The sequence below is a fragment of the Mesocricetus auratus genome, unplaced genomic scaffold, assembly GCF_017639785.1.
Source record: "Mesocricetus auratus isolate SY011 unplaced genomic scaffold, BCM_Maur_2.0 Super-Scaffold_100009, whole genome shotgun sequence".
Taxonomy (NCBI): domain Eukaryota; kingdom Metazoa; phylum Chordata; class Mammalia; order Rodentia; family Cricetidae; genus Mesocricetus; species Mesocricetus auratus.
The window spans coordinates 56,362,872-56,379,026 of record NW_024429193.1 but is presented as its reverse complement, the minus strand read 5'-3'; the positions used below and the strand labels follow the sequence as shown (position 1 = coordinate 56,379,026).

The 16,155-nt window shown below is 41.7% G+C and overlaps 1 protein-coding gene across 1 annotated transcript in view; it reads left to right on the top strand.

Annotated features, from left to right (window-relative positions):
* Positions 1 to 16,155, top strand: part of Spag17 (sperm associated antigen 17) — a 236,679-nt gene that overhangs the window by 214,311 nt on the left and 6,213 nt on the right. The window contains exons 44-48 of the mRNA XM_005076661.4: positions 1,233 to 1,369; positions 4,162 to 4,346; positions 6,333 to 6,393; positions 10,869 to 11,013; positions 12,096 to 12,240. Of these exons, the coding sequence (XP_005076718.1) occupies positions 1,233 to 1,369; positions 4,162 to 4,346; positions 6,333 to 6,393; positions 10,869 to 11,013; positions 12,096 to 12,235 (668 nt within the window). The 3' untranslated portion in view covers positions 12,236 to 12,240. The remainder of the gene's footprint in view (positions 1 to 1,232; positions 1,370 to 4,161; positions 4,347 to 6,332; positions 6,394 to 10,868; positions 11,014 to 12,095; positions 12,241 to 16,155) is intronic.

Sequence of the window (16,155 nt, the reverse complement as noted above, 5' to 3'; positions counted from 1 at the left end):
AGAGCATGCATGCTCAGCGTGCCTTTTTTTCCTCGATTTGTTATTTGACTCCCACCCCCAGTGTGTGTGTGTGTGTGTGTGTGTGCGCGCACGCGTGTGTTATGGTTATCTGCTATTTACGTGCAGGAGTTTGCAGAGGCTAAAGAGGGTGTCGGATCCCTTGGAGTTGGAATGACAGGTGGTTGGTTGTGAGCTTCCTGGTGTGGATTCTGAGATGTAAAGCTGGGTCCTCTGAAAAATCGTCAAGTGCTCTTAACCACTGAGCCATCTCTCCAGCATCCCCTCCCCAACAGAAGATCTTTAAGTAGTATGACTTCAGTACAATTTTTAGTTCAACTGTAGTTTTGGGGGATTATTCATTTCTTCACCCTCCTTCCAATGATTGAGAGAGACAATAAAGATTTAAACCTCTGGTTTAATCCATTTATAATTACTATGCCGGGTTTTGGAGCTATAGGAATCAAAATAGAATCTATATTTCTTAAGGTGGTACACCCTCCTCCCCCTTAGAACTAGAAAATCTTTCAGAGTTGATATTTCACTGATTACCCTTGATAATTTAATGGAAAGGATCCTGAATACCAAAATATAAGATGAGTTCATCATAGGGAAGTTACTTGAAAACTCAGAATTCTATTTTTTTAATGATGCTAAAAGCATCTGCCTGCCATCTCATAGAGAAGTTGTAAGGAACAAAGATAGGTAATGTATATAGAACTGCCTAGCAAAATGTACAAATGGAAAATGGGAATTGATGAAAGCTTTTATTTCTTTAAATAGGCTCTCAGAGGCTTGGTGACACAGATGGAGATGGAGACGCTTGTTCATGTAGAGGAGTAGATTTCAGTTCCCAGCACTCACATCAGGCAGGCATCTCACACCACCTGTAACTCCAGATCCAGGAGATCCAATGCCATTTTCTGACCTCTGGAGCACATGCACCTACACACACGCACACACACACACACACACACACACACACACACACACACACTCACACATACTCACACTCACTCACACACACACAATCACATACACTCACAAGAACATGCACATATATACACACTTGTGCATGCAAATAGGCACACATACACATGCACATAAATAATAAATATTTTTTGAAAAAATAAAAATTAATCTTTACAGTTTCCAGGCTGGACTGTGCTCATCTATGTTCTGGCAATGCTACACATATCTTTGATGTGCCCTAATTTATACTTTTTCTCTAACAGAACCAGACTTTTTTATGCCGATCAAAATTCCAACTCAGTCATTGCTGCAGGATGTTACTGGGCAAGCAAGAAAAGAGAAAGTGAGGTTACCTTACTATCTGATGAGTTCCAAGCCCAAGTGTCAACCTCTTGCCAAGGTAACAAAGATGCTTAGGCAAGTCTCCCAGGGCATTCCTGCAATTGAAACCACTGAGGTTCATGTCTGCACAGGAGCATGGTGCTTTGCTGCCACTGACACACACCAGCTTCTGGGTTTCATCAGCCGGACTGGGAGGTTCCTAGGAAGGTCACTTTGGGGAGAATCATTCAGGTGCTCTCTTGGTAAAGGGATCACTGGCCTCCCATCCCAGTGTTAACCAGGGTTATGCCATTTTTTAAATCCCTCCATTCTGGTAAAATGGTGATAATTCCTGAAATTGCACTTGTTTGTATTTGTAGAACTAAAGTCACTTGTTTGCCTAGAAGCTTGCCCACCCTGCCCCCTGGGCTCTCAGTTAAGGACAGCCACCAGGGCTATGTATCAGTCACCTGGCTTTCTTTGGCTCAGCACTGTCTGGTCACTCCTAGGATCTGGAAGCCCTGGGTCAATAGTTTTCCAATCTCCTTCTCCAGTCACTTCCTCTGAAACCTGTAAGAAGGGACCCCCAACTCTGTCTCATGTGTTAGCTATCTGAGGTAGCATAAAGAGACAAAAGGCAAAAAGAGACTTCAAGAGATGGGACTGTGTGTGTTAAAACAGAACACTGAGGGGAAGCCTCCCTCCTCAGTTAATGAAGGGAATCTGCAGTGGGGAAAAAACTAGCTGGGTTCCCTTACAGGGGAAAGGGAGGGACTTGGGGGCTATGTGTGGATCTGTGGTCTCTGCTGGACTTGTCTGCTTCAGGGAAGACAGATTATTTTGGGAGATAGGTTGTGGATGCAGACATTTCTCTTTGGGTTGTGGCTGACCAATAAGGTTGGATAAGGACAGCTGTAATCTCAGGAGTTCTGTTTTACAAACTAGGTACTCTATCAATGTGGCCTGAAGTCTTCTTTGAGCCCTTTCTTGTCTGTCTATGGTGTTAATAACACTTCTAATAATCTCTTACCCTAAAGGACTGTGCCCCTAAACCCCAAAAGCTTTCACTTAACAATGCTTAGGATAAAGTTCAAAGAACTTGAGCTGGCACAAAGTATGGCCTCATGTTGTTGGAAATAAATTCAAGAGCTTAATGAAAACAAAATTTTAATATATGGGATGCCAGCATAGAGAAAAGGCAAAAATGGCTGGCGTGATTTGATAAGACAGTGGCTGTTAAGGCTGTTGTCCTACCTTGTGGTCACGCTGCCCTACTTGACTCTACCATGAGAAATTCTTGTTCTCTTGCCCTATGGGTCAGGACATGCCCTCTTCCCAAATTCCTCACCTCATTGGCTTAGGATACAAAGCCTTACCTAATGAGTAATTTGAGACTTGAGACCGCTTCCTTTTCTGATCTTGGGCTCAGTTCCATCACAGACCTGTGACTTTCCAGCTCTCAAGGTTCTGAGACCTGCAGACACGGGCCACCAGCTATGGAGGGAACAAAGCCCAGCACCTCTTGTTCTCTGTGACTCTGATGAACTCTAAAAGCTCCTCATATTGAAAATGGACCCTAACAATATATTTGCTAAAATTTGCTCTTCCATCCTACCCTGCCCACCCTCTCCTTCAACCGCTACAGGTTTCTCTCATCTCGCTTCCCCAGCACCTTTTAGATAAAGTGTTCCCACCAGCTCTGATGGGAATGCTTCCTTATTCTCACAAGTCAAGAAGCAATTATCCTTTCATTACTTCCATGATGAACACTGGCTGTCACATTAGAGTGTGGTGCACGTGGAACTGATAATCCCTCTTGGAAGCTTGAATGTGCATATGGCTGACACAGGAGTTTGTTAGATGTGCAGATTCTGACTCTGCAAGTCTCAGATGTGACGGGGCAGTCTGCAGTGTAATCCCCTGGTGACATCAATGACAGGCAGAGGGTAGAGTCTCCGGGGTGGCTTCCTGATCAGCTGCCTTAGCAACACCAGAGAACATTTTAAATGCAAATCCCTCCCCAGTTCAGACACAAAGAATCTGAAACTCCAGGAATGGGAGCTGTAACCTTGAGTCTTCCTGAAGATTCTGCAGGAAGTTAACCAACCCTTGATCACCTCTGCCCCAGAGGAAAGAACTGGACCTAAGAATCAGGCAAACTTCAGGGAGAGAAGTTGCTTCTTGGGCATCTGAGCAAATGACCTCTCAACTCTGAACATGTGCTTTCTTTTCTTTAAGGCAAAACCAAAAATATTTTTATAAGTACTAGGTTTTCTTACCCCCACCCATAAGTTTCTCTGCCAATACAGTAAGCTAGATCAAGCTGAATTTAAAAAGTATAGCAACAGGTTTATTGAGAGCAATTTTAGGCAGGTTTTTGGGTCCCAGAGATTGAGGCCAAAGAAGCCACCCCCCACCAACTAAAGCAGGGAGATTTTATGAGTGGCAAGGAGATAATGACTTGTCTGCCACCAACTGGGTTTGTGCCCATGTATAGTCAAAAGCTGAGTGTTTAATTGGGGACTTGAGTGGTTGACAACTTCAGGGGAGGAAGCTTCAGTAGCCACCAAGAATATGGGACTGGTTGTTTTTTGTTTTGTTTTGTTTATGCCTTTCCTTTGTTTAGAGACTCTCTGAGTGAGTAGGGTTTAGAAAGAGGGAAAGTGACAGGAATGGGGTTTCCAGACCGTGCAGGGGTGAGCTGGAAGCTTCAACTGAACATAAGGATGTTGTAAGGATGGAATGAGACCATAAATCATAAATCTTTTAAATCTTCCCCTGTCCAAGCAGTCATTCTTCTCTGGCATCAGCAATGTTTTCTCCTAATCAAAAATTCCCCTGCTTACTTATATGTTTTTCTGCTCTACAAAGGTAGAAGATAGTGTTGGGGGAAAAGTGAATACATCCTCCATTGCATCGGCTGCCATTTATAACACGAATGCATCCCCTTTTGGGTTCCACCTTCTTCCACCATCAGTGAAGTTTGGAGTGCTTAAAGAAGGACACACCTATGCGACTATTGTGAAGCTCAAGAATGTGGGTGTGGACTTCTGCAGGTGAGGCAAAGGCACCAAGTGCCTACATGTTCCTTAAAGATTGTCTCTCCTATATTAATGACCGTTTGCCAAACTGTAGTGACATCTTGAATCCTGAATAATAACATGGTCCATAGCTTTATTTTTTCATTTATTCTTCAACAAATCAGTATTGACTGGGCTCCACTGAGTGATAGCTGCTTTTCTGCCTTCTGTAACTTGTTATTCATGCTTCAGTAGAAGCCACTCACTCCACTCTAGATCTGACCTGGCAAAAACCAAATAATTTGTATAAGCACTTCAATAATTAATACTCAGAACTTGAAACAATATGTCCTTATTTTCTCTGTATTGCTACCATAAACACCATGACCAAAGAAACTTAAAGAAGAAAGAGTTTATTTCAGCTTACAGTATTACATCAGGAAGGGCAGGAACTTAGGTAAGGAACTTGGAGGTAGGAAATAAAGCAGACACCATGAGAGAACACTGCTTACTGGCTTGCTTTCTTGTACAACTCAGAACCATCTGCCCAGGGGTGGTAACACCCACTGTGATCTGGGCCTTCCTACATCAATCATGATCAAGAAAATGCCCCCCATAGATTTGTCTACAGGCCAATTTGTTAGACACGATTCTTCAACTGAAGTTACCTCTTCCCAGGTATGCCAAGTTGACAGTCGCTATTAGCCATCACACTATATTTAAATACTCACCAACTGTGATGATCTCAATCAACATTTGTTTATACCTGATAGGAAAAGCTCTCTCAGAAAGTATTGTAGCACATTTAAGAACTTTGACATGATATCATAGGATACATAGATATTTCAAAAGCTTATTGCAGTGATGCACGTGTTTTTTTGTGTGTGTCAAGAGCAGCCATAATCTACTCAGTGGGAATCCTGTATATAGTACATTTCTCCTGCACCCAATCCTCATGTACATTAGGTCTCTAGACTTGTCAGTTATATACATCTATTGATTTGTATATGTTATATTTTTAATTATGTGCGTACATGCCTGTGTGTATGTACACGAGTGAAGGTATCCATGGAGGGCAGAAAAGGCCCTTATAGTCAGTCCTTGGATTGGAGTTACAGGAAGTTGTAAGACAGTGGAGATGCTGGAGCTGGAACTCAAGACCTCTGGGAGACTGAGCAGTATGTGCCCTTAACCACTGAGCTAACACTCTAGTACTTATTTTGTAGATTTTGACCTATGCTTCCTCATTCAACCTTGATTCAGGCCCTGGTAGCCATACTTGCTCTACATTTCCGTGTATCTTAATTAATTTCTAGAGTCTACATGCAAGTGTGATGATACTGTCTCTGTCCCACTTATTTCACTTAGAGTGCTATCTTCTAAGATTATCCATGCCATAGTAAAAGGCATGGTCTCTTGACCTAGGTTTGATTACTATCCCGTTGTTTATAACCATCAATGCTTGTCAGTGCTTATTTTTACCCACACATCTGTTATTTTCCTATCTTGGCTATTGTGAGTGGCACCACAGGGTACACAGCAGTGCAGTGTTTGTCCATACTTACGACATGGAGTTTTCATTTCTTTTTATCTCCTTTGGTCCGTCCTCTCCCTAAACATGCAAACCCACATCAAATCAGAGGCATCCTGGCTCCATGCTTTGCTATTTCCCCAAAGTGCTATAATTCTGCGGCTGCATGACCTGGCTGCCAGCATTCACATCAATACTGACAGCTATGCAGCAAGGCTCACATCAGCCAAACACCAGCAGTGCTCTGCCTGGGCTCATCGGCAACTTGTAATAAAGGGTGGGAGTGCAGGTTGGAGTCCACTTCATGCAAATGAAAACTATTGTCAAATGGGTGGGTCCCATTCTTCTCTCAATGGAATATTAAGATCTTTAGTTGTTTGTAGAGGGTATGGACTCCTTGGCTTCTAGTTTAACACCTTCCTGATTTTATAGCACCCAGGTTTCTTCACTTCTTATTTTCATATATCTTCTTCCATTTTTCTTCCTGGTAGGTTTAGAGTGAAGCAGCCCCCACCCAGCACTGGACTGAAAGTGACATATAAACCTGGGCCTGTAAGTCTATATGTTATCGAGGGTGTGTGTGTGTGTGTGTGTGTGTGTGTGTGTGTGTGTGTGTGTGTGTGTGTGTGTGTTGCATGCACACATGTGAATATATGTGTTTCCAATGCAGTTGCCTTTTTGGTTGTGAGCCTAGCCTTCAATGGCTGAGCCATCTCTCCAGACCTGCAGTTGCCTTTTATATCATTCTGATTCCCAGTTTAGACCATGAGTAGGTCGACTTTTTCTAGTTTCATAAGGAAGAGATTCCCTAGATTGGTCCACTCTCTGGCTCTATGTCATTATTCCACATAGGAGCCATGACAAGAATGCTGAATAAAGAGTTTAACTTCAGCTGGAAACATGTGAGACGCTCCCCTCAGTCAGCCCAGGAGCACAATTATGTACAGTCATGTGTGAATGACCTTTTAGAAATTGAATTCTTTGCCAGTGGAGAGTTGGCTGGGTGGTTAGGAGTACATGCTGTTCCTAGTACTTAACCTAGCAGCTCACAACTACCTGTAGTTCTAGTTCCAGGGGATCCAACAGTCTTCCCTGATCTCCATAGACTCTGTATGGATGCAGTACACAGACATACATGCAGAAAATATATATGTGTGTGTATGTATGTATATATGTATGTATGTACACACACACACACACACACACACACACACACACACCATGTATATTAAAACAAAGAAACTGACCTAGAGGTGGTGGCGGCACATGCCTTTAATCCTAGAACTCGGGAGGCAGAGGCAGGTGGATCTTTGTGAGTTCGAGACCAGCCTGAACTATAAGAGCTAGTTCCAGGACAGGCTCCAAAGCTACACAGGGAAACCCTGTCTCGAAAAAACAAAAAACAAAACAAAACAAAAATTTGAATTCTTCTGAAAAGTGGCCCATCCTCCATGAAAATAACCATTCTGGTCTTTGTACTTTATATAATCTGGCTTGTTCTCTCATGCTTCCCAGAGAATATCATCTAACAAAATAATAGGGAATCACATTATTTTATTAGAGTCATCAGCTGTTTTATTTCTCCAAAGCTCTCAAAACACAAACTTTAAAATGTCAAACTGTAAAACAAGAAATCTGGGGCTATGCCAAGGTACTGTCACATTTGGTTACATGAAATGTGCGTCTCTCTTCAGTGTTCTCAACAAGAAAGATGAATGCTTGAGGTGATGGATATGCTAATTACCCAGGATGAGCATCACTAACTGTGTGCACACTATCAAACATCACACCACACCCTGTAAATATGGGCACTTCCATGTTTCAATTAAAGATAAACACCGTAAGAGAAATGAAAATAAAAAAATCAAATCCAAATCCATCTGACTTTGCTACATTCTCAAAAATGGTGTGGTTAAAAAGTGAATATTAATTTTTATTCCTATTTACATTAATGGTAAAATTTAGAAATATAAGATAAATACACATTTATCTCAGGTTATCATTGAACCACACTTGTAAGCACACCATACGGTTGCTTCACCAGCCCTTGTATCTCTCCGCAAATGCTGACTCCTGTTGTGCCCACCGTAGAGCCAGAACACGGAAAGGATGTTAAAAATGACATCCCGACACCTAACAGGGTCAGGCATGTAGCAGGAACTTAGGCAAGTCTGACCAGAATGAAGAAGGAACTCTAGAGGGCCTATGAATCGCTAGGCACAGAGTGTGTGTGTAGGCTCAGGAGAACAGGCAGCAAGGGCATGTAATCCCCAGGGCAAGCAAAGGGAAGACACTAAAGCAGCCACACTTGTTGTTTACACAGCGGGATCAACAGTGCACACAGAGCCCATCAGCTTCTTGTGATAACTGCCTCGCACCAGGCAAGGTTGGTTATCGCTGCTCTTGGGTCTTATTTCCCTCATCTGTAAAGGAAGCATGTAGACCATATGTTCTTAGCCCAGGCCTAGTTTGTATATCTCACAATCTATAGCAAAACAGTAGGACACAGGCTGAAGCTTCAGACGAAGATGTGCCAACCTTGACATTACATCCACCACTCCATGCCTATTTATTTCTCTGAAATTACTCACCGTGTGTGATGTCAAGATTTCAGAATCCTAGGGCCAGTGCAATGGCTCAGCAGGTTAAGGTGCTTGCCACCAAGCCCCACAACCCAAGTTTGATCTCCAGACTCCGTGTGCTGAACCAACTCCTGAAAGTTGTCCTCTAACCTCTACATACACCTCTCTGGCAAACATGTGAGTCCACATACAAGCCTGTGTTCTCATATCCCCCAAATAAACATATATTAAAAAGAGGTCAGATTCTTCACAACAGAAAAAAGAAAAATATCAAAGCTATTGTGAGAAGTTAGTAAATCTCATTTGTTTTATGAGTAAATCTCATTGTAAAGGACAGATCATTCTAACAGCTAAGTGTCTGCTGGATCAACCTTTTGAACCAGTAAAAACTCAGAGTATATTCTTTGAAGCTCATTGTACTATAAGGGTATTTCTTTCCCCTTTTGACAGTAGGTTTTGGCTCTGACCAAAAAAAAAAAATATATAATCTATAGTCTTGTGTCTATATAAGTCTAACCACTGTTCAGCTTGGTTAGCTGCCAGCACTAAATGAATGCGCTCCAAGCCTGGGTAAACTGCACTGTGGCACTACTCCAGCTCTCCTGTGGAATTTCATCATGACCTAGTCCTTCTGATTGTTGGGCTTGGAGGACCATGCCTGGGACTCTCAGAAATGGTCTCTGGATCTCCTCCAGCATGAGCACACACACACCCATGGAAAAAATGGAAACATTTTTCAATTCTATTATTTATAAAACTATATTTTAAATTTCCATTTGTATCTAATTGCTTTCCATGTGGCGGTGTATGATTTATTTTTTTCCAGATAACTGTTCCCAAGTCTGCTTTTTAACCCACCTCCTGGAGAGGCTGCTTAGAAACATAAACGCCTCTCCCTCTCCTGGCTAGTGTGCCTTCCAAGAACAAGGCAAGCAGTCCAATGCCTTGCTGCAACTCTTGACTATATATTGGGTTTCTTCTTTGTTGGTACAAACCCCTTCCTTGCTTTTAGACCCACGCAGCTTGGCATCTACACTCGTTCTGTCTCCCTCTACTGGCCCTGTCATCCCACACATCCTATATTAGAATCCTAGAGACCAAGTGGCAGGAGAGTCATCAGGTTTCTTATACTACATTCATATTTTTCTTGGATGAAGTTTACCTTTATCAGCCAGAAGACAGAAACTAACGACCAACACTCAAGAAATAGGATGAATGTAAGGACACGACTTAAGGTTCTGGGGTCAGAAATTGAATTGTGAATCTTAGTAATGAGATCCCAGTCAGAGTCAGAGATAGAAAAATTTAAAGGGTTCTCTATACATAGCTAATGTTTGAGACTCTGAGAAAGAGAAATTTGGCATCTGTTTAGGGAGCAAGAAGAAGAGGGGCCAGTGAAGATAGAAGAATAAATCGGGAGGAAAAAGGTTGGGGGTATTGCAGTAGCTTCCCTTCACTTCCAACACCCTGTCATTTAGTCCTTCCCTGACCCCTGACATCACCTGGTTTGTGCCTTTGGGTCAGTCAGTGTAAAAAGAAACAAGGTTGTCCTGGCTCACAGCTTCAGAGGTGTCACTTTGTGATCATATGGCCCTGTGTTTGGGGGTCTGTGGAATATCAGGGCAGAGACACATGGGAGAGCAAAGCTGCTTTCTTCATGACTTCTAGGAAGCAGAGAAAAAGAGGAGAGGTCAAGGGCACACCCTCAATGACCTCATTTCCTTGTACTAGGCCCACATCAGCTCTTGACAGTACAACAGGCTGACACCAAACTTGTACTGTGTGCACTTTGTGCATGTTCCAGATACAAACTCCAATACCCTTCAGAAGCTTGTCTTCAGTCCCATTTATTTCCTGGAATTCTACACTATTCTATATAATTCTGACATACGTTTCTTGCCCACAGAGGGACTGTGGAAATGTGACCACTGGGGTGACAAGACAATAAAGGAAAGATAGACACACAGACACACATACAGAAAAGCAGGGATCAGGTGGGCCGTATGGTGGTGGAGATGTAGCGCCAGCAGCCTGGAAACAGCATATTTAGCTATACATCTGAATGGAAGAGGCAGGTTTGGGTTTTTTTTTTTATATATGTGGGTGAATAAGGAGGTAGGTTTAGCTGATCTTGGTTTTGAGATCTCCACAGTAAACATTCTAGAAGAGGAAGCTGCTGTAGATGCCTTCTACACTTACTGTCAACATTCACACACTGACCAAGGGTCAGCAAAAGGTTTAGCCATCCCAATGGGTCTGAGGCTTTGGAGTCTTGACATGGGCATGCTCCTGGCAGTGATACACATTTACTCAGGACTTCACTCAGCCCTCACACATAATGCTAATATTTATTAATGCAACATTCATGGATGAGAAAACTGAAGTTTAGAGCATTTGGGTATACTGTCCAAATTAGTTTTAAAACCAGTATTTGATGTCTTACAGGTGGCTGCTGGTTTGCATGCAGAGCTAAAGGTGGAGCTATTTGCCATGGCTGTTGGAGAAGATGGTGCCAAGGGATCAGCACACATCTCCCACAATATTGAGATCATGACAGAGCATGATATTCTATTATTACCAGTGGAAGCAAATATCCTTCAAAGCTCACTTTTTATAACCATGCATAGTACAGAAATAATGAAATGAATTAGGAAAACATGAAGAACAAAATGACCATTAGTTCTTCACTAGGCCAAAAACTATTCATCGGATGGCAACAGCAGATATGGGGGCCATGGATGGGTGATGTAAGCATGAAACGGCAAAAACCAAAGTGGAACTTACTAAGGTAGATGTAAAGACATGACTTAAGTCCACTTTAGCATAAGAAACTGAATTGCAGCTCTTAGTAATGAGGTCTCAGCCAAAACATAGGAGCTGGCAATAGAAATTTTCACTAGCCCTTTTTCTACATGTAGCTGATGTTTGAAGGTATGGGAAAGAGGAATCTGGGATTTATTTAGGGAACAGAGCGAGAGGGGACAATGGAACCAGAGAATGTTACCTTAATGATATAACCAAGAAGAAGACTTTTTGTTTAGTTAGATCATTTCACGGCTTGATAACAGCGAAGGGAAGTATATGAAACATGACTAAAAGGAACTAAATGGCACTATCCTATAGAGGACAGGCAAGGACTAGAGGTGAAGGGCTAGGCTTGATGAGGGAGGAGGATGAAGACAGCTGAGGCCTGACGCATGGAGATGGGGTGAAAGCTGGGGGATGCGTCAAACAAGCTTCATGTCAGCAGAAATGGAAGTGAGTTCATTTGTCCATCTATTCTTTCAAGGGTGTCTCTAAAAGACAGCCACGGTGTCCACTTACCAGTTAGAGATACATAGACGAGAAAATGGTTCTATTAAATTTTTTATTTCCTAAAGATGGCTCACAGCCAGTGTTCCAAAATCAAGACCTATCCCTACCCTGACTGCATGAAATCACCTTGTTGATAAGGTCTGGGTACTGGTGGTGACGGTCTCTCATAGACAGGCCAGGAAACTGGGGGAAAAAAAAACACACTATGGAGAAAAGAAGTTGTGCTAAAGAACAAGGATCCAACTCATGTACCTAAGAATTTGCCTTACACAGAAGGGTACCTCCATGCTGCTGGAGACTATGATTTTAAAACATCATTTGAACTGTGAAACTCATAGTCCTTAATGAGTATTTTACTAGTTTTAACAAGCCGTAACTATGACAATCGACCCAAAGATTTTCCCCAAGGAAAAGAAAACCCCACGGTCTACAGGATTTCCACAATCTCCTCCTCTGCACTTGGAGTCTTCACATCTCGCAAGGCCACTCATCGTTAGGACCTGTAAGTAGTAAGTGCCATCTGGTCAACCACTCCAACCTGACCTCACAGTATTCAGACATCAGGCATTCCCCCTGATCTCTTACAGCTGAAAATGAAAATATTTTTTTAGAATTTACCTTTATTATTTTGGGCTCACAGACTCCTTTTATGGCTGTACTATTGGTCCCAAGGGCTTTATTTACATGGGTACAATTTATTAATACTTACCAAAGAAGAATTAAAACTAGGAAATTTAAAATTCTATTTGAACAACTAGTGAATGCTATATGTAAAATACTTAGTTTAACAATCAGTTTTCCTTTTTTAAAGAGGACAGATTTATCTCTGTTTTAGAACTGTCAGTACATCATTCATAGCAGGTGATGCTAGAGCAGATCAGTCTATGTTACAGTGGTCCAGGAGGCAAACACGAGTTGTCAGGAAGGGTCTGAGAGCAGCCGCCAGTGACTGACTTCTTCCAGCAAAGCCCCACCTTGGAAAATTTCCACATCCCCCAAAATAGCACCACCACTATAGGCCAAGCAATCAAATCATGACCCTCTGAGAAATTTTACATATTAAAACATTACACTCTTGTCATCCAAATAGGCAAGACCATCTTATGAGGTGGCCTCGGTTTTTTCCCTTTTATTGAAAGTAGACTTTTCTTTTCACATTATGATTTCCCCTTCCTCTACTCCTCCCAGCTTGTCCCCACCTCTGGCCCCATCCAGATCCACTCCCTTTCTGTCTCTCATTAGAAAACAAAGAGGCTTCTGCAGGGGTTAATAATAAAATAAAACTATCACATTGGAGTTGGACATGACAAACAGAAGGAAAAGAGTCAAAGAGAAGGCACAAAAATTAAGAGACACACTCATCCACACACCCAGGAATCCTGTAAAAACACTAACCTGGAAGTCATAGCATTTACACAGAGGACCTGGTACAGCTGTGCAAGCCCTGTGCCTCCTACCTCAGTCTCTGAGAGCTCATATATGCATTTATCATGTTGATTTAGAGGGACTTGTTTCCTTGGTGTCTCTCTTCTTCCCTGACTCTTACATTCTTTCCACTTCCTCTTGCACTGGGTTCTCTAAGCCATGAAGGGAGGGATTTGATAAACATCCCATTTAGGGCTGAGTGTCCCAAGGTCTCTTACTCTGCATAAGGCCCAGCTGTGGATCTCTGTGTTTGTTGCCATCTACTGCAGGAGGAAGCGTCTCTGATGATGACTAAACAATGTACTTATCTACGAGTAATTAGGAGTTATAGAAGTTATTAATTGCTACTTTCTTTTAGAATAGTAGTATTTGGTTTTATCCTAGGTCCCTGGTCTATCTAGTCTCTGGTTCTTGGTCAAACAGTATTGGTTATGGGATCCATCTCATGGAGTGGGCCTTAAGTCAAAGCAGATATTGATTGGTTACACACACAAGCTTTGTGCCAATATTGCCCTAGCGTATCTTGCAGGCAGGACATCATTATTGAACAAAGGGTTTGTGGATGGCTTGGTATTTATATCTCTCTTTTGGTCGTGTGCTGAGTTCCTTCCTGTACCAAAATATTAGAACACAGGGATGTGTTCTATGTACACACCAGCTTGACTTTTCTTTGTTTAATGAGTTGTAGGTGTTGTGTTCAGCAATGGTGACTGGGTGTCAGTTTGTGCAGAGAAACCTATAGTCTTGGCAACAGTCTGGATTGTTCATGAAACTTCTTTAGCCATCAACTCAATTAGATGTAACCCAATCCTAGCACTGGAAGCTTAACTGGTGACAAGAAATAGCCAGTTGGAACTGTCTCCCCCATTGGCAATTTCATTTAGAGTGCCTTCATATAGGTGTATATTTTAGGATGCCTCTATTACATTAGGTTTCCATACTACCCTTCAAATGTCCCTTGATTTTAGCTGTGCTTTCTTTTATTCCTGCCTTTGCCCATCTCCCCCACTTGATCCTCCTGGTCCAGTCTCCCCCCAACATCCATCTATATCTACTCAATTTCCCTTCCTAACAAGCTCTATCTGCACTTTCTTGTGCCTTACTAAATACCCAACTTCTGAGATTCTGCAGATTGTAGCTTAGTTATCATTGGCTTAACAGCTAATATTCCATATAAGCAAATACATACCAGATTTGTGTCTCTGGGTCTGGGATTCCTCACTCAGGACGTTTTTTTTCTAGTTCCATCCATTTACCCGCATTTTTTTTTAACAGCTGAGTAGTACTCCACTGTGTAAATGTACTACATTTTCTTTATCCATTCTTCTGTTGGGAAGCATCTAGGTTGATTCCATTTTCTTGCTGTCATGAATAGAACAGCAATGAACATGGTCTAGCAAGTGTGTCTGTGGTAGGTTGAAGCATCCTTGAGGTATAGGCCCAAGAGTAGTATAGCTGTATCTTAAAGTAGATTGACTCCCCTCTTCCTAAAGAACCACCACACTGATTTCCATTGCGGATGTAAAAGATAGCATTCCCACCAGCAATGGAGGAAGGGGTGTTTCCCTCCTCCCATATCCTTGCTAACATGAACTGTCACTTATTTGATCTTAGCCACTGCAACAGGTGTAAAATAAATCTCAGTAGTTTTGATTTGCATTTCCCTGATGGCTAATGATGTTGAACATTTCTTTTAAGTGTTTCTCAGTCATTTATGTTTCCTCTATTGAGAATTGTGTACCCCATTTTCTAATTGGGTTGTTTCCTTGATGTCTAGTTTTTCAATTTAGGTATTTTGGGTATTAGCACTCTATTGGATGTGGAACTGGTTAAAAAAAAAAAAACAAACCAAAACTTTCCCCATTCCATAGGCTGCCTCATTGTCTGAATGATAGTATCTTTTGCCATGAAACAGCTTCTGTTTCACATGGTCACATTTATTATTGATTGTAGTACCTGTGCTAATGGTGTTCTGCTCAGAAATTCTTTTCCTGTGTCAATGAGTTGAAAGCTATTCCTCACTTTCTCTTCTATCAGGTTCAGGTTATCTGGTTTTATATTGAGAGTTGAAGTTAGATTTTATACAGGGCAATTAAGTATGGATCTATTTGGGTTCATCTACATGTGCACATCCAGTTGACTTGCACTATTTGTTGAGGATGCTTTCTTTTTCCAGTATATGTTTCTGGCTTATAGAAAATCAAGTGTCCATAGGTGTATGGGTTTGTCTGGGTCTTCAAATAGATTTAATGGTTCAACATGTCTGTTTGTGCCAATATCATGCTGGTTTTATGACTAGACTATAGCTTCGTAATACAACTTGAAATCAGAAATCCTGTAGTTTCTAATTATTTAGGGTTGTGTTTTGGCTATCTTTGTTTCTGTATGAAGCTGAACATTGTCCTTTCAATTTCTGTGAAAAACAGTATTGGAATTTTGTTGGCGATTGCATCAAATCTGTGAATTGCTTTCAGTAGGATGGCTGTTTTTATAATATCAACTTTGCCAATCATGAGCATGGAGGATCTTTCCATCTCACCTTAAGTTTTTTCTTTTTTTTAACTTTTCATTTTACATATCAACCCGTTTCCCCTCCCTCCCTTTCTCCTGCCCTACTCCCTTCCCACCCCCATCCACTCCTCATAGGTGGTAAGGCCTTCCTTGTGGAGTCAACAAAATTCGTTGTACCAAGTTAGTTTTTATCATATGAATCTTTCACTTGCTTGATTAGCATAACCCCAAGATATTTTATATTATATGAGGCTATTGTAAAAGGTGTCATTTCCTTGAGTCCTTTCTCGATCCATTCATCATTTGTATGTAAGAAGACTACCAATTAAATAAGTCACTGCTTTCTGAAATGAAAATGTAGCAGTGTTACTGTTTTAAATTCTTAGAAAACTTGTCAGCATCAAGCTCTTGAGATTTTTGTGATCTGCTGTTCTAAGTATGTTCCTAAGTCACACATCATAAAGTCTCTGAAAATTCCGCG